This window comes from Colius striatus, chromosome Z (assembly GCF_028858725.1).
Source record: "Colius striatus isolate bColStr4 chromosome Z, bColStr4.1.hap1, whole genome shotgun sequence".
NCBI lineage: Eukaryota > Metazoa > Chordata > Aves > Coliiformes > Coliidae > Colius > Colius striatus.
Genome location: NC_084790.1, coordinates 60,022,914 through 60,046,243, shown reverse-complemented (window position 1 = coordinate 60,046,243; position 23,330 = coordinate 60,022,914). Strand labels below are relative to the sequence as shown.

The 23,330-nt window shown below is 39.5% G+C and overlaps 1 protein-coding gene across 1 annotated transcript in view; it reads right to left on the bottom strand.

The window, feature by feature from the left end:
• Nucleotides 1-838: 838 nt before the first annotated feature.
• The window catches only part of DENND4C (DENN domain containing 4C), an 82,050-nt gene continuing 59,558 nt past the window's right edge, over nt 839-23,330 (bottom strand). Inside the window, exons 25-33 of the mRNA XM_062019489.1 lie at nt 22,054-22,163; nt 18,240-18,415; nt 16,228-16,410; nt 13,196-13,385; nt 12,049-12,294; nt 9,025-9,142; nt 7,502-7,655; nt 6,389-6,453; nt 839-5,722 (exon numbers count right to left, since the gene is read on the bottom strand). Coding sequence (XP_061875473.1) covers nt 5,586-5,722; nt 6,389-6,453; nt 7,502-7,655; nt 9,025-9,142; nt 12,049-12,294; nt 13,196-13,385; nt 16,228-16,410; nt 18,240-18,415; nt 22,054-22,163 — 1,379 coding nt within the window. The 3' untranslated portion in view covers nt 839-5,585. The remainder of the gene's footprint in view (nt 5,723-6,388; nt 6,454-7,501; nt 7,656-9,024; nt 9,143-12,048; nt 12,295-13,195; nt 13,386-16,227; nt 16,411-18,239; nt 18,416-22,053; nt 22,164-23,330) is intronic.

The window sequence follows — 23,330 nt, the reverse complement described above, 5'->3', positions numbered from 1 at the left end:
GTGACAGTCCATCTTGTCTACTCCCCACCCACACCATCAGCTATTAGACGCTACTTAGAGCTTCTTCCTCCCTGCAAGCTCTGTCCAGGCTGAACAGTTGCAGTTCCATCAGCCTCCTCTTGTGTAACAGATGCTCCAAGCTCTTCAAGAGCTTGTGGCCCTTCACTGAAGTCCTTCCTGGATGTCCAAGTCTCTCATTCTGGCCCTTCCAGCTTTGGACATTGCACCTGGACACGTCTCACCTTCCAGGACAGATCACTTGCCTCCACCTAAAGGCAGTGGTCTTGCCCGGTTAAGTCCAGGACCCTCTACTTGCTTTGCTATGAGGTTGCTCTGCTGGCTCATGGTCAGGTTGGTGTCCAGCTGGAATTCCAGGCTTTTTGTATCCATCTACTCACTAGCCCCTCTGCCCCCATCCTGCACTGGTGCATGTAGTTATTTTTACCCTAAGGCAAGACCTTTCTCTTCCTTCTTGGACCTCATCAGACCTTATAGGAGCTTGGCTAGTTAGTGACTCTTCCTATTCTCCTTTTGCTAGACAGGAGAAGTTTATCTCTACAGAGCTGTGAAGAATTCCTCCCTCCAGCTTCAAACCCAAATTGTGTATTCATGCATCTTTAGGGATTCCTCAAATGCAAGCACTTCCTCTTCCCCTGCCCCAACTGTTCCTGCTCTTTCAAACTATTCAGAAGTCATTGAGGTACTATGAAACAATTCCTCAATGAGTCAGTCAAAAGTCTCCGCTTTTGGCAAACCAGAGGCTGAATCTGCATTTAGGGTTAAACGCTGTCAGGCAGGCAAGTTCCAAGGAAAAAAAGAAAAAGGTGAACCCTTGAGATTGTTACACAGGATGCATACATATTTTATTTGGGGAAATGCATTTAAAATTGTTTCTTAGTCTAGGATATCGATCTAGAATATGCAGAGTGTCCTTTTAAGGTCAGGAAACTTGTCAAATGTACAAAAAGGTTACAGAGAAACACTTGTTAATCCAAGCGCAGTAAATGGATGCCATTTTCTACAGTTCAAAACAGTCTCTAAACTAGTGCAAATTTTATTGCACTAAAGAAAACCTCCCAGCTCACTCAATAAATTCATAATTTATTCACACTACAACCTTTCATCCTTATTACAATAATTTTAAGCTCCGAAAAGGAGTTTAATGTGCTTCTAGAAACAGGAAACAATCCCTTTTATTTGCACCATTGATTGATGCAGACTGAAAGAACACAAAAACCCATCCATTTCTCTCCTTGTACATATCACAATATACAACATAGTAGAATACAGAACTGGAGTCTGAGTCAACCATTCAATTTCAGAAAGGTCCATAGTGAAAAGCCAATTTACAGAAGGCACCTTAAGGTTTTTATTAGTTGAAAGAAGAAAAATAGAACAACCCACCCAAAACCCACCTTTGCTGAAAATGTACAGTTGTGTGAATAAGACAACTTGCTTACCATTTAATGAAATAAAGTTACGTGCACTGAGATAATTATTGGATTAAGAGTCTTTAAAAGAGACATTTTAACATTTTGTTTTAAAAATATAATTTCTATGATCTAATTTAATATATATTTTGAAAATATCCCCTATGTTGTAGTTATTCAAAGAAAGCAGTAAATTCAATGAAAGGTATATTGTTCTAGCTGCAGCAATAAAAAAAGCCATCAATTCACAGTTACAATGTAATAAAATTACTCATTTACAAGTGCAATGTAGCACGAGCTTAACCAATGTGAAACTCCACTAGGGACAAGACTACCTTACTTGCGAAACGAATGTAGCTGAAGACACATATACTAAATAAAATCTTTTCCATGAAAATTGTATTGGCGAAACTGGAGTTATGTAAGACGAGATATAACTGTAACATCCAGGTGCTTCTAGTAACATGTCAAAGCTGATACCTACTACTGTGCCAATACTGCAGCCACATCACTCTCCTATCTATACCTACGGGGTTTTGAAAGTTGCTATGTCGTGGTAATATGCCAGAATATATCATAATTCATAAAGAAAACCTTTGTCACTAAAGAATCCCGATTTTAAGCCTTTAAGACCCCATTTGTTGTTATAATTGTAAAAAGCCAGCCACTTTGACATGAGCACACAAACTATCTGTAACCGTTTTATAGCTGGGTGAAAGGTGCAAGACAGCATCTCCTCAGCACAACTGACTGCAGTTCACCATCCTTAGGGCAGCAATGAAAGGAAGGCTCTCTGGGATAATTGTTATTCCAACACAAACTTTCTAAGTTCTTGGGCTTACTTGAAATTCACTAACAGTTTACATCCACATATGTCATCAGTTTGGTTTACAACCTCTTTCTGTGCACACACATCAGGTTTTGATGTTAACACTGATCTGCAACTAGTTTACATGTGAGAATTACAAAATACACAAGGAAGAGCCATCTTCTCCTGAACACTGTCTGTTGAGCTACCAGAAAGAGTATTTGGAGGCAAGAGTTTTGCCAGTGAGTGAAATGCTGCTTTTTTTTTTTTCCTGCTTACACTGAGACAAAACAGGCCCAAGGTCAAGCTTACTCACAACGCTTTGTCCAGTTCATTCATGCATTACAGATTCAGATAAATTTGGATTACTAGGAGTGGGAGTGTCAAACAAATTAGAAGCATTTGTAACTAACTATGTCTGTCCTGTGTAGCCCAAGAAATCCTTGCTGTTAGTAACTTTCAGAGTTACGCCCTTAGTGCGCTCATTAAAAGAAACACTGATGAAGACTCTTCCCTGATCATTTTTGGCCAGATTTTGAAAGAGGCTGCCCCTTTTCTTAAGCACACTCACAGCTCTTTCAGCGTTCAAATTAAGGATGCCTACATCTCAGAAAGTTTGTGTAGGAAAACCTGCAGACTCTACTTGGAGGAGCAGGAGACCTAAAAATCAGAGGAAGAAGAGGAAGTGCTATCACATGTTTGAAAGGAGAGAAAGCAAGTAGGAAAAAAACCATTCTGTTCTTAAAAGTTCACAAAACTGAAATTAATTTTTTTCCCCCTTCAAAAAAAAGCACCTCCTTAGATGGAAATGTAATAAACAAACTGTTCTCGAAGCTCTCCCTTTTATTTGAACTATAGATTTCATCCAAGAACCAAATGATCAGTCAGCTGTTTAAAACCTAAACACTTGTTACTCTATATTAAAGATTTCATTTCAATAGGCAGATGCAAGATTTAAAGTCATTACATGCAGGACTTCTGCCACTCTGAAATCAGGTATATAAAATAGGAAGACATCTGTAGTGTACAGAGATGCCAATATGCAGAGGCAAATCAAATCAAGTTCAATCCTGCAAATGTCCTTTCCCCCGTCAAGCTTTAGGAGTTTTTCTGTTTTGTGTATACACCTGGGGAAAGTCTAACATTTAGCACTGAATACTGTGACACAATCTCCTCTGCTGTTTCCACAGCACTACCACCTGATTAACCTAGTTTCAGCAACAGATGAGAAGGCTGTTGTGAAATGAAGGTGAACTGCTTACAGAATTTAGTTGATAATAATATTAGTTTACAGGGTTTTTTAAAAACAATTTGGATGCCACTAATTATGTAAAATATCATTAACTGGACAGATCTTCGCAATTTCATAAGCTGAGACAATTTAAAGACAACTAAAACTTGATTCCTTGCATGCAAGGAATTCCTTGATGCAAGTTGCATCGTGTAAGCAGATGGGTTGTCTATTTAGCACTCAAAAATTGTACAGCTTTATGTTTAAGATCAGTGCAGAACTACATAGAAAAAATTGCCACTTTTGATTTGTGGAAGTATTAAGTTGTTTGGACGAACACTTCTGAGAGATCTTTACATTAAAGGGATAGATTTGCACATGTCAATTATGTAACAGGAGAAGAGAGGAAAGTACAAAGAATCAAGGTCTATTCTTCCATTGTGATGTAGGTCAGATATTTGCAAGCAACGATGCATAAACCAAAAGAATAAAGAATGAAAAATAAGTCAGTGTATGCTTTCTTTGCTTTTAATTGTTGAACAAGCACAATATTTTAATCAGGAGAAAATCTGTCCAGGCAATATCCCCATATTAACTTAGGATCAGCACTTTTAGACAAAATACAAGGAATCAGTCTATGATGCATATGCGTCTTGTCACAAATAATGCAAATCCTTTGTTTTAGCCTCATGAAAAAACAAAATTTGACTTTGTTGTTTCATGTAGAAGCTGTTCCAGACAGATCTTCATCCCTTATAATTTTCAAGAATGAAAATTTTTACGAGATAAGTATGAAGTAAATACATTCATACTCAAATGTGATTATAGTTTTAACTATGCTCTTTTAACATGCTACAAGTCCTACTTTTTTTTTCCCTCTAGGAATAATTCCATCAGAAAAGTCATTTCGTTTTGGCAAAATAAACCATCTTATATTCCTCAAGTAACAGAAAATCTCGACCAGCATCCAAGCTCTTCTCACCAAGACTACAACTACTGCAGTCGATCAGATTTGTGAGGTGAGGAAGTGTCTGATCTACCAGAAGCAATCCAAAAGATGGACTCATCTTTTTGGATCATACACTCAAGCACTTCATTTGTGCTAATACACACCTTGAAGACCACATGTATAAATACACATTAATTGAAATATTGAATTTGGACTATCAGTGCATAATAATTAACCCACAGGCTAGTGTGAAACCATGGAAGAGAGTGATAAAGAATTCAAGGAAAAGACACTTTTTAAGCATACGTGCATACAGCATAAAGCATATTTTTTTCAGTGAGTATCTGTTTGGCAAACCTTGTACATATCCTAATGCTATTTAAGCTTCCTATTTAATTTTTAGAAAGCCATCCATTTCTGAGTTGCTGGGTGTATAAGCCTACCTTTTTTTTTTTTTTTCGAAAAAGCAGCAGTATGTTCACAGGACCTTTAATTTGTCAGCTAGAGAATGTGCGAAAACTGACTGTATCTTTCCTTTTCTTACAACTATAGACATGCAATATGAAAAGGTCAGCCAAAGATAATTTAGAATAGTGGTTGGGACAAGCTCAGGAGAAGGGTAGTGATTCTAGGTACTGTAATCTGACAAAAGCAAGTGCATTGCAACTTCCAATTCAAGGATTCAAATATTTACATCCATAAATACATACTGCACACCAATAAAAAGATCCCTGTTTAAGTAAAGGTCATTTTAATGAAGTAGTGAAGAATCTATGTATCTTGTAGCAGGAAAAGTGTTTCATCAAAATACAGTAATATTGGTGGCCCTTAAGAAAGTATTCATTAAAAGCTGTCTGCTTAGTCATCACGTTTTTTAACTGCATATTGTGGGGACACGATTTGAGGAAGGAGGAGTATAAAGAAAGAAAAAAAGCAGATCAGTCACTGAAACTAATTCACTCTATTAATATAGTTTTAAAACATTTTCATGTCCTTTACCACTATGTTTCATGAGATGAAAGACAATATGTTGTAGCTCAATTAAATTGATTTGACAAAATTGCTCGGTTATCACCTTCTGGGATTCAAAGTGTACATATCGCGACGCTCCTGGTTCATTCACTTCTACTTTTGCGTCACTGAAGCTTGGTGCATGTCTTTCTCATTTTATATTAAGGGTGCTCCAAAGCACTTTCTACAACACTCAACTCTGCTGCTTGGTGGAGCATCTATTTTTTGCATCTTTTCAAGAACATCCTTCGGTAGCTTTTTATGTGCAAGTCTGTATTCACTGTCAAAGACCTCTGAAATAGAAAAAACACAGTTCAAGTTATTTAAGAAACCATGTACGATGCAAATGACTGTTCCCCCAAAAAATACTACAGTGATTTTTTTAATATAATAACAAAATAATTAACTAGGTGTTGATTTTGATATTTTTCAAAATGCATCCTTTCAGAGAACTTGAAAAGTATCCCACACTGTAGCATCACAATCCAGCACAATGGCTATCCACTACTTCTGTCACAGTTCAGTTTGCCTGTTCCCTGCCACATCCCATAAGGCAGTCTTTTTGCTTGCATAGCACCAAACAGAAGTCAGGCCCGAGATGAGGAAGGGGTGGGCAATCAGGTGGCTAGATGACACAGGTCTAACATGTGGGTTAGCAAAAGGTGGACAAGACTGGGAACAAGTTTTAATTCATTGGAAATTAAAACTTCACGCCAATAATTGATTACTGGTTTCAAACCAAGTTGAAATTAATGTCCCTATCTGAATTCAATTTTCATAAAAGCAACATCTACTTAAAAAGTGATATGACACTACTTTTCACTAGAACACTTTTAAGTAACTGAAAAGTTACTTAAAAACTCATGGATGAAAGTTGATTTTATACACTAGTTTTCATGTGAAGTATTCACACATTTCACACACAGGCACTGTTAATTTCATGGTATTTCTCAACTTACCAATGTCAATGTTCTCTCTTCCAAGAGACACCAGAGATAGGAAAAGAATTTCTCTGTAAAAACTCCTAGGAAATATTTTGAAGGATAAGTCAATGAAAGCACCAAGTGTCCTACATTTAGAAAGCCAATGTTGAAGACAGTAATCTTCTGCTATGATATTTCTGGAACTATTCTGTTTGTCTTGCTTGTGATGAAAGTGACCATTCTACACAACTGCTAGCTTAAGGTTTTCTCATGCCTGAATATTTTTCCTTAATGTATGAAATTAGATTATAGCCAAATTACAGCACTTATATTTTCTGTGCAAAATCCCTCTGTTGAATGTGCTATAAAAACTCCAGAAAACCATGAAATACAAAATCAAGCACCACTTACTTATTAACACTAGCACGTTTATTTCATGTTGCCATACTTTGTTTTTATTCCAGAATGTCACAATCTCTCTCAGAGTTGGACATCACTAAACAATTGTTTTGGGTTTGTTTGTTTTTTTTTTTCCCCGTATGGAACTCTTAAAGATTATTCTCTACGCAGATTAGCTCTTGCCTCTTTTTAGTAACTTCAAACCACAGAAGCAAAGGTGACTTAGCATGACAGACTTCAAACACATCTTATATCTGCTACAATTTACTTCAGAGGCTGTGCTTTTGAACAAAGCCCTCCCTGAACTATAGGGCAGATGGTAAAATGTACCCTTTGTTTGTGGATCATGCTGTATCTGCTCCAGGCTAGTGGAATTTCAACAGGTACAACTAGGTAGTTTGGAGAGTATTTCAGACACTGCGATAGGATGCTGCAGACCTGAATTTATCAATTTGTTAGACCTGGAGCAACACCCAACTCTGTACAGTCAATATCTGTACTGTTAATTTGTAAAACGTCCATTTTTATTAAAGAATTACATTTATCTATTTGAATTGGATTAACTACTCCAGAATGTCTGTTTGGCATAAATATACATGTCCCCATGGACATAAATATACAGAGTGTTTGGTAGACATAAATGAAACTGAATATTCCCAAGAAGTCCTTATGGAATTAAAACTATGAAGTCTATATGGCTTGACCTTGTTTAACTCTGAGTGGGGAGAAAGTAAGAGACTACTCCTTTACCTTTGCCGTTTCACATCTGGCTTAACATTCTGTAGGAGAAGACTGATTGGTTTAATGACGTTATTGTGTTGAATACTTAGTTTGATGTTCTCTAACAAAGCATTTGTTGTCTGCTGATCTTCTGCCACTGTGGAGTGTCTCTTTTCAGAAGAATCTGGGAAATGTAACAGTACAGAATATTAAAACAGTAAAGATTTTTTATTCCTCAGTAAGCAGAAGGTATTTCACAAAGTGAGATATAGATGTACAGAGCCTCCACTCAATATAAAGAATTTTGTTAAAATGGAAAGGCTTTTTCTGCTTATAATCTTTACTCCTCCGTGTATGTAACATGATACATTACGTACTCATGCAAGACCATGAGCTCCCATGCAACAGAGAAATATTAAGAGATTGAAGAGTATCCAGAATCCAACATTGCCTGTGATGGTTTATTAGCCCAGATTTATTGCTGTACTTGAGTTTCAAAAACTCAGTTCACTCCAAGAAAGTTATTTTTACCCAAAAGAAAACATATAAAGCTAAAGAAAACACTGACACATTTCATATCAAAGACACTTTTTTTTTATCAAAGCCTTTCTTAAGAGCATCCTACAATTCACTGAAAACTTTGGTCTACATTTTGAAATAGATAACGCAGTTGCATAATAATACAACAGATAATGCACAGGAAAGAAAATGATCAAGACATTTATTATCTTTATTTGTTGCTTACATTGCCACTTCCAGAATAACACTGAACTATTATGCTTTGGAAAACAGTGACCCATGAATGAATAATAAGTGTTTTTACTGGCAAAAAAATATGGCTACAGATTCAGCACCAAGCATGTGGTGTGTACATGAACTACTGACCAAGCCTTGTAATTATAATCACACCAAGATAAGGGTTTCACAAAATTTATATCTGTGATGGTTTGCAAATATGATTTCCTGTTTTTCACGAATGTTAAAACAAAGACTGAGAAGTTTAGATCAACAAAGGTTTTTTGCTGACCAGAAGTAATGAAATCCCAAACTTCTCATAACCAGTCTGTCTTTTCTTCCAAATGAAGTTGTGGTAGATAAAGGCTTTCTTGGGTCTTATTTTTTGACACTCAAGTAGACTGCCAAATGTACACATTAATGGGACTTGTGACCTTTCATTCATTTATAGAAACGTAAGATGCACTTTTGTAACAGTAGACTTTTTGATGGCTGCATAAATGTAACCAGCTAATGCAGCGAAACACTGAGCATCAGGTGGAGCTTGTTTGGCACCACATCTAGAGAAAATCCTCCCACCCTGTTTATAAGTAAATGACATATGAAGAACAGATAACACACCTTTTCCCACAGATCAGTCAGATATTTCACAAATAATTTGACACCCAGATTATGTTAAGTACCCACAGGAGTGCAGAGGCTTCACACACTAAAAAACTTTCCAAATCAATGGGCTGTGTACACTACAGATGGTATAAAACAACTGTTTCTTTCCACAGCCTCTGCTGCCTGCTCTGTGTAACATTTGTTTTACTTACTGAGATTTCTCCAAGATATATACAAAGGCTCCCCTGGCTCTTGGTGAAGGTTGATATTGTCCCAGAGAAGATGGATGTATACTAGCTTGCTATCTTGAGCAAGAGATGTCAAAGGAAGCTAAAAAACATGAGGAACGGGAAAAAGTTTGAAAAACATCAGTATAGTCTTACTATTTAGAAACCTGATCTTTTACTCATTTGCAAACAAACAAAAAAGATCTTTTATTTTTTTTTCAATTCCACAAACAGCTGATGTCTTTGAAGAAAATGCACCCAACTGGAACAAACTGACACCACCCCATTTAATACTTTTTTTAGCCTAGTCTAATAAAGAAAGCCATTCAATTTTCTACAGATATCTGGAAGAAAATGTTTATAAGTATATATTCAAAAACATTTTCTGTGCACCAAGTATGTTACTTCATTTCTACCACTTACCATGCTACATCTTGTATTTTCCAACCTCACAAAGCCTTGGTATGCATGTTTACGTCTTGGTCTTCCCAACAAACAGAAAGAACCTGTACTTGCATACACATATGAAACACTGTCATGGGTTTGTGTGGAGACCCTTTTTTCTTGTTAACATGGGGAGGGAGCTGCAGTGCTGGTCCCAGTAAGCAGTTCTCAAAACACACCCAGCTCTGAGCTGGGCCCACCTCTGTGCCAATTTGGCACCTCTGCCATCACTACTGAAGAAGGGAAATCTGCAGTGGAAGAGAAGGTGTAGAAGTGGTAGAAGACAGACATGATCATGTGGACCCCACAGTCAGAGAAGCAGGAAGGAAGGAGGAGCACCAGACCAGAGAACCCTCTGCAACCCGTGGTGAGAACGCAGTTGTGCCCCTGCAGCCCATGGAAGGCAATGGCAGGACTGAGAGCCAGCAGCAGCTCCAGGTGAGTGCACCTGGATGGGCGAGAGACTGTATGAGGAGGCAGCCATGGCACAGGTCATGCTGGAGAGCCTGTGCACCGCAGAGCAGCCCCACATGAGAGGCAGAGAGGAGCTGCAGCCTTTGGGATGAAGGCATGTTGGAGCAGCCTGTGCAGGGCTGCTGTGTGTGTGAGGTATCCCACAGAGCAGCAGGGAAGACTGGCACAGAGCCTGCCTGCCCTGAGGAGAAACAAATGGCAGAAGCTATCAGGAATAGACTGACTGAAACCCCCATTCCCTGTCCCCCTGAGCTGTTCAGTGAGGGAGGAGATAAAGACACCAGGACTGGGGCTCTGAGCCAGGGAAGAGGGGAGGGGTGGGGAGAAGGTGGTCTTAAAGGGCTGGCTGTGCTCTTCATCATTGTACCACTCTGTATTGTTTTATGTTTCTCATGTTTTGGGGTTTTATGTTTTTGGTTGGTGGTGGATTAAATTAATGTCTGTTCTCTTCCCCAAGTTGAGTAGTCTTGTCTGCTTTGTGTGGGACAATAAGCGACCAATGAGCCCTCCCTGTCCTTCAGGCATTCCAAAGACCCTTGGAAATTATGGCTGATTGTGGCCCTTTGTTCCCAGATAGGCCTAAACTATGACAAACATTTATTTCCATTAAAAAAAATATATGGCATTCCAAACAATTGTTAAAAAATGTTTTATAAAATTAAGTGCCTTTGGAATCACTAATACAATAAGAATCGGTGAGCAAGAGAAAAAACATCCCTAGTGTGTTAATCTAAAGGACAAATTACAAGATATAGAAATGTTTAGGTTAGAAATGATATCTAAAGAACATCGAGTCCAACCACTCACCTCACACTGCAAAGCCCACCACTAAACCATGTCCACAAGCACCTCATCTATATGGTTTTTAAATATCTTCAAGACTACTCCACCCCATTCCCTTGCAGCCTTTTCCAATGCTTAACAACTCTCTCACTGAAAAATTTCTTCCTAATGTCAAATCTAAACCTCCCCTGGCAAAACTTGAACCCATTTGCCACTTGTTACTTTGGGAAATGAGACCAACCCCCACCTCACTACAACCTCCTTTCAGGCAGTTATAGAGAGTGATCAAGTCTTCTCTCAGTATCCTTTTTTCCAGGCTAAACATCCCCAGCTCCCTCAGCCACTTCTGAGAAAGTCTTGTTCTCCGGATCCTTCACCAGCTTCATTGCCCATCTCTGGACACATTCCAGCACCTCAATGTCCTTCTTGTAGTGAGGGGCCCAGAACTGGACACAGTATTTGAAGTCTGGCCGCATCAATGCCAAGTACAAGGGGACAATCCTTGTTCCTGCTGGCCACACTATTTCTGATACAGGCCAGGATGCCATTGGCCTTCTTGGCCACCTGGGCACACTGCTGACTCATGTTCAGCTGGCTGTTGATTAACATCCCCCAAGTTCTTTTCCTTTTCCTTTCCAGCCTCTCCTCCCCAAGCCTGTAGCACTGCTGGGGGTTGTTGTGGCCCAAATGCAGGACCCAGCACTTGGCCTTGTGGAACCTCATACGATATTATGATATTGAATATGTACACACATTACATATGTAAAATGTCCCATCTTGTGATACTCCCTGCTAATGCATGTTTTTTCCAGTTTTCTTTAGCTTTTGATAGTATTAGTGTTCAATTACATTTCTTGGAAAATTGTTCTTGGCTCGAAGGGAAAGGTTTCTTGAAAATTACAGGAAAGAATTTTAAAATTGAAGTGCATGGAAGTAGACAGAAAAATAATACTTCATGTGCCTCATACACAAATACCTACTGAATTTGGTACTTATATAAACAAACCATAGCTTTCAGAAAAACATCTGCTTCCTTCTATATATTAGCCTTCTCTTTAATTAATCTTATTCTCTGGCTTTTTAAAAGACAGAAGCTAGACTAGAATTTGAATACTGCCTTCACTCATCTTCCTAAAGGATTTCCTGTGGAAAAGAAGCCTCTCTACTTGTACCATAAAGTACAGGAACCTAGATGCAATCTAGTCACAAATTACTTACCCACCTGTTTTTTTTATTCTTTTTTTGAACCAAACTGTCACATTTAGCTCACTCTAGTATCTGCAGTTCTAATATGAGGAAGCCACTTACCTGCACTCCATCATTACAGTGTTCAGATGTTAGAATGAGTCCAGGTAAGTTGCTAGGTAGATCCAATCGTTGGAAATACCAAACTAGGTTCCAGAAAATTATGGGGTGTTGATTGATGAATTTGGGAGTATGAATAACTTGCTCTCCTTCATTTTCCAACAGTGATTCAAGCTCCTTACGCAGTACCAAGGGGCTCAGGTAGGGTACAGATACAGCAAGAGGATTAGGTCTTTTTATCAAAGGATCCTAAAACCAAACCACGACAGAAAAAAATTAAATTATGTTGGGGTTTTTTTTTCAGAAAATCAAAGAGTTTTCTTCTAGAAGTAGTCTTCAGTATCACTTGCCCTGAAAATCCCAAACTGCACAGTTTCTTTTAATATTTGGACAAAATATCTAGAAGTATTAAACACACAACAATTTTAACAGTATCAGCAGTTTTCACTGCTGAGGTGTTTCTTAACTTTAAAAAACAATCACCTAAGTTCTGTTATGCGAAAAAGAAAAAATGCCAATTTGTTGTAACTTGTTCCTTATTACATGGTTTCAAGCTATCTAAGCCAGTACACTAAGCCAATGGAGATGGAGATTGCACAAAAATGTCAGTAACTACATCAGCTGTGGAACTGAATAATGAGTTACATAAGACAGCTTCTTGTCAATAACAAGAACCAGGAGAGATGAAAACCACTTTGTTGCACATGCAAGAATAATATAATAGTCTGAACAATGCCACTTTCCTTCTCCCACCCACTCAACCAGTAAACCCAACAATATAGAGGAGTGTAAGTAAATGCACGGAAAAGGAACAAGCTTTCACTCCTGCAGCAGTGGGTTTTTGTATTATTGTGTTTAGTCTGCTGCAAAAGTTGGAGTATTTTTAAAATACATTTCCGATTTTAGAAAGACAAAGATTAGCTTTATTCTGCTACACAGAACATTTGAAGCCAAGCTTGTACAATGTACTGAAAAAACAATTTTACATTAACTGAACCAAGACTTCTGTTTTTGTCACCAGAACACGAAAATATGCTTGGTCATTTCCATTCCTTAAATGGATAAGAACGCTAGTAGTAGAACATTATTCATATTCGGTCAGTGCATTCAGTATTTTGCTGTCAACTAAATGCACAGCTTTTAGTCTTACCACAGCTTCTTGCAAACTATTTGGAAGACTAACTGTTGAGATGCCATGAGAAGGTCTTTGGGAAAGATCAATGTTTTGCAGTGGACCCCCAACACTGTGGCTTCGAGTCAAGGACACTCCCCTTTTTGGTGGATTACTGGCAGATGTCTTCAGGGCTCTAGGATCTTTACTCTGTTCTTCAGCCACATCACTGTTTGGATTTTAGAAGGGAATATGCTAAAGTTAAACTATTCAGCATCTTATGGCAACAAGAAAGAAGCAGAGAGAGGCTGACAAGCATCCCAGGCTAAGTTTCTCTAATGATAAGGAATCGTGCTTGCCCAGTTAGCTCCAGAGTTTAGGGAAAACAAAACAAAATGCTTCTCAGACCAGTATAACCAGGACTCCACAAATGCACCTAGGTATAATCTAAGACATGAATCTGAAAGCACTGCATAAGGTACCATTGCTCTGGTACAGGTTTACCCTGCTTAGGAAAACAGCAGTGTACAGTTTTGTCAACACACAAAGATTATCTTGTTCCGACTATGCAAAAATATTACAGAAAACAACTTCAAAGTTGCATGCCAAAAGAACTGAAAAAAAAAATGTATCAAATGCATCCAACAGGACAACTTAGGCAAACTCCTATTACAGGCTTGTCAAATTTAACCCATACAATCAAGGCTCTTGCAGATCCAGGAATATCCGTTTTGTGCTTCTTGTAACTGAAACAATGGATTTAAACAATTTGACTACAATACAGAAGAAAAAACATGAGGTGCAACAGAAAGTGTCTGCTTCTAAATAATATGCAAAGAGAGGGAAGAGATTAATTTAGAGTGAAGTGACTTCTAGTCCTAAGTCTGACTTCAGTTAAAAATGACATCAAAGAGGCTAACATAAGCAATATCACCTTTCATTTTAGAGTACTATGTTTAACTGCTATCACACTGATTACAGTTTTAACATCCTGAGAGACATTAGCTTATTAACACTCAAAAATTCCAAACTAAACGATTAAAAAAAACCCGATTACAGAAAAATGTGAACAAATCCCATGAAAAATGTCACAATTCACAGCAGCACTATTTCAGTTCTTCCTGCTTCCAACATGACAACTTCTCCTTAACGCTTCTTTCCTCAAATTGTTTCAAAAGTGGAACTGTTTTTCTGAGTTTCAGCTTTATGTCAGTATTATTTATCACAGAATGCATGCTTAGTGCAAATGCTGAGTGCTCAAAGAGATTTCTCTCAAAAAAGACTGTTCCAGGAAATGGATCTATTTTTCCCTACAATGCAGTGTCCTTCGTGTTAAATTCTAAACGTGAGGAAAGGAAATCTAATGCTTGAATTTCTGTGTGTCTTTAAAAGGTGTCTTCTAACAAGGTGTCTTCAAACTGTCACGCCAGTATTCAAAAATGGCAAGAAGGACAACGTGGGAAACTACAGGCTGGTCAGTCTCACCTCCATCCCTAGAAAGGTGATAGAACAACTCATCCGGTATGTCATCACTAAACATATGAAGGAAAAGATGGTTATCAGGAGGAGTCAACATGGCTTCACCAAGGGGAAATCCTGTTTGACCAACCTGATAGCCTTCTATGCGGCTGGCTAGATGAGGGGAGAGCAGCGGATGTCATCTACCTTGACTTCAGCAAGGCTTTGGACACTGTCTCCCAAAACATCCTCATCAGAAAGCTCAGGCAGTGTGGCTTGGATGAGTGGACAGTGAGGTGCATCGAGAGCTGGCTGAATGACAGAGCCCAGAGGGTGGTGATCAATGGCACAGAGTCGAGTTGGAGGCCTGTGGCCAGTGGAGTTCCACAGGGATGGGTTCTGGGGCCAGTCTTGTTCAACATCTTCATCGACAATCTGGATGAGGGGACAAAGCGTACCCTCAGCAAGTTGGTTGATGACACCAAACTGGGAGGACTGGCTGATTCCCCAGAAGGCTGTGCTGCCATTCAGCGGGATCTCAACCGGCTTGAGAGTTGGGCAGAGAGGAACCTCCTGAGGTTCAACAAGGACAAGTGCAGAGTCCTGCACCTGGGAAGGAACAACCCCCTGCACCAGTATAGGCTGGGGGTTGAACTGCTGAAGAGAGAGACCTGGGAGTGCTGGTTGATAATAAATGAAACATGAGCCAGCAATGTGCCCTCGTGGCCAAGAAGGCCAATGGCATCCTGGGATGCATCAAGAAGAGTGTGGGCAGCAGGTCAAGGGAGACTCTGCTCCCCCTCTACTCTGCCCTAATGAGGCCTCATCTGGAGTCCTGTGTCCAGTTCTGGGCTCCTCAGCTCAAGAGGGACAGTGAACTTCTGGAGAGAGTCCAGTGTAGGGCCACCAAGATGATCAGGGGACTGGAACATATTCCTTATGAAGAAAGGCTGCAGAAACTGGGGCTGTTTAGTCTAGAGAAGATGAACTGCAGGGGGTTCTCATTTATATTTGTAAGTATATAAATGGTAGATGTCAGGAGGTTGGGGCATACATTTTTTCTACAGTAGCTAGCAACAGGACAAGGGGTGATGGGATGAAGTTGGAACACAAAAAGTTCCACTTAAACATAAGAAAAAACTATTTCACTGTGAGGGTGATGGAGCCCTGGCACAGGCTGCCCAGGTAGAGTATGGAGTCTCCTTCTCTGGAGGTCTTCAAACCCTGCTTGGATGTTTTCCTGTGTGACCTGATCTAGGTGAACCTGCTTCTGCAGGGGGGTTGGACTAGATGATCTCGAAAGGTCTCTTCCAACCCCTACCATTCAATGATTCTATGAAGTGTTACTTATTACTCAATAGGAGATGGAATAGAAGATTTATTTCTATAGTTGTGTCTCAAACTCACTTATTTAGTGGAGGCAGCTTACTTCAAACTGTTAAATGCATACTTAAAACATGTAAAAAGAATGATGGGAAACAGACAATCACCAAATTACACTTGTACTTCTCCACTGTATTTGTTACACAAGCCAACCTTCATTTTAGAAGCAGAAGAAACATAATGGAAGTATTAATATAATACGTGAAAAAACTAACAACCGTTTTACCTACCTCTGCTCTGTTGCAGAGCTAGTTTCTTCAGCTATGGTGTTGCTGGACTGTGGGTGATCTGAAAAACTGATCAAGTCAGCAACAGCTGGACTGGACAACAATTTCTGCTCCAGAGGATCGGTGGTTAGTGGAAGGGTACCACTCTGTAAACTGTCTCCTGAGGTACTTTGCTTCAGGAAAAAACTAAGGCAAAACATGAATGGAAGAGGAAAGAAAAACAAAGGTCAAGATGAAAGTATAAAGTTTTTTAAAAAGTTATTATTACTTGCAAAAAGTAGTAAATAGAAGGAAAAACAACATTAAAAGGCTTGACAATACAAAACAAACTTCATCCTACACCCTTCACTGTGCCTTGTATAGGCAGAGTAAACAAACACATGCAGAGATTTGCTCTGCAAAATGAGAAATCCTATGCTGGATATAAGTCGTTACAAGTAAACTTAGTTTGTCAGGGTTCCTAACCAGCAACAATATATCATAGTTGACACATCACTGAAAGTAGTTTTATTGTATAGGTGACATTACAAACTGGAAGATAATACACCATTATAAGCTTGAGATAACAGGAATGTGACTTGCTTTGTTAACGTTTTTTTATGTAGACACTCTGCACACACTCTACAGATGTTCAGTTTCAGAGCTAGAGAATGTTAATGTAGCCTCTGTTTCACAGCAATAGCTGCTACAGTGAGAAATCACTTCAAATTACCTTAAAATAAGTTTCAGCTTTCATAGTGCAATTAAAAGAGGTCATAATAGGAAGTAAACAAGCTTTAACTGGAGAACTACTAGAGAAATAATAAGCTGGTGCATCTGTAATTAAAAGCTGTTAGTGAGTTTAATTTGAGATAAATTATTTGCTGACATTTGACTGCTTCATATGCTCTTAAAAAGTTCATGATCCATTAGCTGTGTTTTAAAAGCTACATAAAACAAAACCAAACTTGTACCTTCTGCACATTTGTCCTTCAAATTACAGAATCACAGAATCTAAGGGTTCGAAGGGACCTTGAAACACCATCTAGTCCAATCCCTCTGCCAGAGCAGGACCACCTACAGCAGGTCACACAGTAACTTGTCCAGGTGAGTTTTGAATGTTTTTAGAGAAGGAGACTCAACAACCCACCTGGGCAGCCTGTTCCAGTGCTCCATCACCCTTAGAGTGAAGAAATTCTTCCTTCTATTATACTAATTGCCCCTTGTCCCGTCATTGGCCATCACTGAGAAGAGCCTGGTTCCATCCTCCTGACGCCCACCCTTGACATATTTGTAAACATTAATGAGGTCACCCCTCAGACTCCTCCAAGCTGAAGATGCTCCACTCCATCATCTTTGTGGCCCTGTGCTGAACTCTCTCCAGCAGCTCCCTGTCCTTCTTGAACTGAGAGGCCAGAACTGGACACGACATTCCAGATGTGGTCTCACGAGGTCAGAGTAGAAGGGGAGGAGAATCTTCCTCGACTTGCTAACCACAACCCTTCTAATCCACCCCAGAATTCCATTGGCCTTCTTAGCCATGAGGGCACATTGCTGGCTCAAGCTCATCCTGCTGTTCACCAAGACCCCCAGGTCCCTTTCCCTTACGGTACTCTCTAACAGTTCATTCCCCAACCTTTGCTGGTACATGAGGTTATTCTTTCCCAGATGCAAGACTCTACATTTGCCCTTCTTGAACTTTATTAGATTTCTTCCTGCCCAATTCTCCACCCTGTCCAGGTGTTGTTGGATGGCAGCACAGCCTTCTGGTGTGTCGGCCACTCCCCCCAGTTAAGCTGTAAAAAGGCAATCAGTTATTTGCTTTTGTCTCTTTTACAGTGAAACTCAACAGTTTACATGACTTTCAATTTCCTTCAGTACAATCATGACCGCTGAACAGGAGGTGGTATTCTTTTGAACACCTAGGCAAAAATATTGGGAGATATAACTACGATATTCTTGTGGAAAAATGTACTATGTACAAAAACTATGTACAAATGTAAAGGCAGAAAGAGAGTATCTATAAACACACTAACCTTGCAGAGCCACGTAGGTCTTTAAATTCAACGTTAAGTAAAGGCAGGAAACTACTTTTACAGAAAGGACAGGTAGTGTTCAAGTTTGAATCATCTGCTGTCCAGCCAGCCATAATTTCTTCATCATAAACCAATGCACCACAAGCTCTACATTGAGAGCAGCTTGACATCAATACCTAGAACAGCAAAGAATTAATATTAACAGTCCTGTTTCAGTGTCCTTTCATAAGTGGTATTACAGGTTTAGTATCTACAAGGGTTTAACAGGTGTCAGAATGCCATCACTCACGTAACTTTTACCTATGGAATTCAAATACTAATAATTTATTTTTGTTAGTTATTTTTGAGTCCTGGAAGAAACATGACTCTGGAATGCTACTAATTTGGCATTTGCAGTTGCTCAGTCCTATGAAGCCTTCAGGATATATGAACTGTTGTGAATGATGTAAGTAAATGCATGTCTACCTCTCATAAAAAGGGGGAAAAACTAACTCAACCAAACACGAAAGAAATCTCCATAGTGGTGTGGTGGGTTGACCTTGGTTGGATACCAGGTGCCCCCCAAGCTGCCCTATAATCCTCTTCCTCAACTGGACAGAGTGACAAAAGTAGGACAAGAGGCTTGTAGATCAAGGTAAGGAAAGGAAAAGATCACTCGGCAATTACCATCATGGGCAAAAGACACTCAAATAGGAGAAATTCACTTACATTTACTGTCAATATTAAAATCAGAGCAAGGTAATAAGAAATAAACCCCAAATCTGGAAACACCTTCCCTTCACCCCTGTAGCAGGGCACTCTCCCTGGTGAAAAGATGCAAGCTGAAAATCATGCTGTTTTCTAGTGGCAAAGCCTGTTACAGACCAGCCTGACTTGACTATCTGCAAGAATAACTTGGGAGGATGAGAAAATTCCTGAGCTAGTGGGCAGTGAAACAGACATCTCTGTTGTAACACTGTTGCTGGAAACTAGATATTCTTGCTAGCCCTACAGAGATGTAAATTCAACAAGAAGATGACTGACAGTCAATTGCTTTTTTCTATAAAAGTCCAGTCCTGCTTCTGGGGGGCGTGAGAGGATTTCTACACGCTCTCCTTTGGAGCGTGTCTGAAAAACTTCCCCTTTGAGCAAGGATGTCCGTCTGGACATTACCCTCCGGAGCTGAGAGAAAATATAATCGCCCGCTGTCTTTGATATGGGCGAGTAACATAATTCTCTATGAAATAAGTATTCCCTATAAAATAAGCTAGCTTGAAACTGTTAATTTAATTAATAACAAGTAGTAGCTACAGTACTAATATCATGTAGTAAATGTTCCTCTAACCCATTGCCTACTGAAACACAAAACCCATATTCTTACCCTGATTGAAACTGTATATGAAATATACTTTCAATTCTAATAATCACATTATTCTGTAAAAGTACAATTCTGTTCTGCTATACTCTCGAAGTTTGCCATCATCACCCTGTGGGCACAGGGGAAAACCCCTCCCTTCTTCCTGGGCCCAACTTCACTCTCAACTTCTCTACCTCATCCTCTCAAGTAGTGCAGGAGGTGTGGAATGAGGGTTGCAGTCAGTTCATCATATGTTGCCTCTGCTGCTCCATCCTCCTCACTCTGTTTCTCTGCTTCAGTGTGGGATCCCACTCATGGGAGACAGTCCCTCCACGAACTTCTCAAATCTGGGTCCTTCCCACAGACTGCAGTTCAAGAACTGCTCCACTGTGGCTCTTTTCTACATGTCCTTTCCACAGGGTGAAGTCCTTCAGGGACAAACTGCTGCAGTGTTGTCCTCCACAGCACCATAAGTCCTGGGAAAATCCCATCCAGCCTGGGCTCCTCTCTATGGGGTCATAGGTTCATTTAGGCACATCCACCCACTCAAGCATGGGGTCCTCCTCATGCTGCAAGTGGATCTCTGCTTCCCTGTGGCCTCCACAGCTGCAGGGGCAGGGCCTGCCTCACCATAGACTGCACCACTACCATGGGCCGCAGAGGAACCTCTGCTCCAGCATCTGCAGCACAACTTCCCCTTCCTTCATTGACCTTGGTTTCTGTAGGGCTGTTTCACAGAATCACAGAATGGTAGAGGTTGGAAGGGACCTCTAGAGATTATCCAGTCCAACCTCCCTGCTAAAGCAGGTCCAAGATCAATCAGGTCACACAGGAAATGTGTCCAGGCAGGTTTTGAAAACCTCCAGAGCAGCAGACTCTACACCCTCCCCAGGCAGACTGTGACAGGGCTCCCTCACTCTTATAGTAAAAAGGTTTTGCCTTACATTTAAGTGGAACTTTTTGTGTTCCAGCTTTTGTTTTGTCCCTGGTCCTGTCACTCAAGACAAGAGGAAAAAAGTGCTGGCCCACCATTATTCATAGAGGCACTGCCACCATCACTGAATGGCTTAGCTTTGGCCAGTGGCAGGTCCACATTAATAGCTGACTGGAACTGGCTTTCTTGGGCATGGGGGAAGCTTCTGGCATCTTCTCACAGAAAGCACACTTGTAGTCTCCACACTTCCAAAACTTCGCCATGCAAACCAAATGTAAGAGGTAAAAAAGAAAATTTATTTTTTTCCAAACAGAAATCTCGTTGCTAAACTGAGAACTGAAGATGGTAAAAAATAATCCTATGCTAGCTGAAGAACTGTCTATTATCCTTTTATTTTAAGTTTACTCTAACTTCCTTGTTTTACTCTCACAGGAAACAAAACCAAAAGACCAACACCAAATGGAACATACCATATATTTTAGACCTAATATATTTTAGATAACTGCTCAAGGCAATATCTTTTTCTTACTACGCCATGATGTCCCTTACATAATGCAGTGCAGAAGTCTGACAAGTGTAGATCTTCAGAAGACCGAACACAAAAGACAATTAGTGGGACCTAGCAAAAGAACACTACAGCAGAAAAAAAACCCACCACAGAAAATGCAGTGACCATTCCTTGTAAGTTTGAAAGCATCTACAAGCCATAACAAACAGAGCGGTATTCTAAATCACTATTGTGCTTGGTTTGGCATCCTTAGTTTTCATAGCAGTGTTTATGGTGCTGCGTTTTAGACTGGTGACTGACTCTGTGCTGATAACACACTGATGTTTTAGCGATTGCTGAACAGTGCCTTACATACTATCATGACTTATTCTTTCACATTCCATCTCCAAAACAGTGAGGCGGCTGGAGGCGAACAAAAGGTTAGGAGGGGACACAGTCAGGGTAGCTGACCTCAGCTGACTGAGGAGATACTATATAACACCACAGCCAGCGACAAAACTGTGGTTGTAAGGGGGAAATTTTTCCAAGGTAGCTGTTGTTCAAGGTGTCATGGCACTGACTGATTGTCTTTGCAGTAGTTACTGTCTTTATTTTTACCTTCAAAGACTTTTTTTTCCTTTCTTCTGCTCTTCCAATTTTCTCCCTCATCCTGACGAAGACAAGTAAGTGTGTGGGTGAGGGCTTAGCCACTGGCTGTGGCCAACAACACAGTTAATCAGCAACAACACATAATTTTCATAAAGGGAAAAAAAGCTTGAAAGGAAAAAAAAACCTTTTTTTCTCTCTGTTTTCTGTCTCACTTCAAGTTTTGACCCCTCCCTTCTCATATACATGAGAGATACATAAAGGCATTTAACACACTTTTCTCTAAGGCTACAGTTACAGCCTGGGCTAAAAGTACCCAGCATCTTTGCAGAGGAAACATGGGGAAAAAAATTATTTGAAAAATCTGACCCTGATCCAACTATGCAGGTAATTCATGCATTCAGTAAAATTAAACAATTATATCTTTCATCTTTGAGTTTGTTAATCTTACCTCCATTGCATAGTTCTGGAAAATGCTGGATAAGCTAGTATTATGTGAAGAGCTGTGCTCTGACTTCTCAGAATCTAGAATTTTCATACTTCTTGGGAATGAAACTTCACCTGTACAGAAAGAGTCGTTTGGGTCTTGTATTCAAGGAAAGAGTAATTAATCCATTGCCAAAAAATAAATTTTTGTTCAATCAAGACAAAATATTGTAGCAGAAGGTCTCTGAAGGTATGTGTAGCCCTGTAACTTTGCTAATATTATAATTACCATACAGATAAATATCATGTTTGTGAACAGCATTTCATAGTTATTGTGTGCAGCACAGCATATCACTGACTCGTAAAACAAAAAAGAGAAGCGCTAAGTGAATGAAAGCTGAAAATACAAAGGAAAAATGAAGAATGGAAAAAACCAGTAAGATTGTTCAGTATATATACTCTAAGAAGTTATTTAAGATTTCTTTAATGATACATTCATAATGCAAACAGAAGAATAGTAGCATGTGAGACACATGATACTAAATATGCCATTATTGTACTCCAGCTTCCTCTGGCTAACACTGCAGTAAAACAGTTTTCTTTAAGGTTGAGTTTTAGAGTTATGAGCTTTGCCCAGAAGAAGGGGAAAAGAAGTTGGAAATGGTTGGAATCAGTTTTAGGAGGCAAAACTGTCATCAGCAATAGTTCCTTTGACAAGTCCAGTGAAACTTGCTTATTGAAAAAATCATTACCAGAGTTCCTCAGCCTACAGAAGGTTCCTTTGCTTCAGCTAAAGTTTAGTTTGTTAACAAATTTTACACATCCTTTTGATGGCTGCAACTCTTTATAGTCAGGTCTTGTAACTCTCCTAACCAACTGGAACTACACCAAACCCCCAGCTGTTTCAGAAATACATCATCCTCTTCTTTTTTTTTTCCCCTCTTTCAAAATAAGAATCAAATCTGAACTGCAAATTATTAGATTTACTTCATCCAGCTCTAGAATGAAGTGAGTAGGGAAGATGGGAGTACAATCTAGCAATACACATCAATTTTTTACCTTCAAATAACCAATTTTTTACCTACAACTTCAAATCAAGTATACCTCTATTCCACAGTAAAGCTGATGCATTTTTGGTGTGTGCTACTTAAGGGGTTTTGTGAGCTTGTGGCTGCGGGGCTGATTTTGTTTGCTTTCCATTTATTCTGTAGTTTTTTTCCCCCCTCAAAAGATCTGGTTCTGTTAGTTATGCAACTATTTGCAGTTCTTGCTGCTTTTTTCCATTAACATTTCAAGAACTTT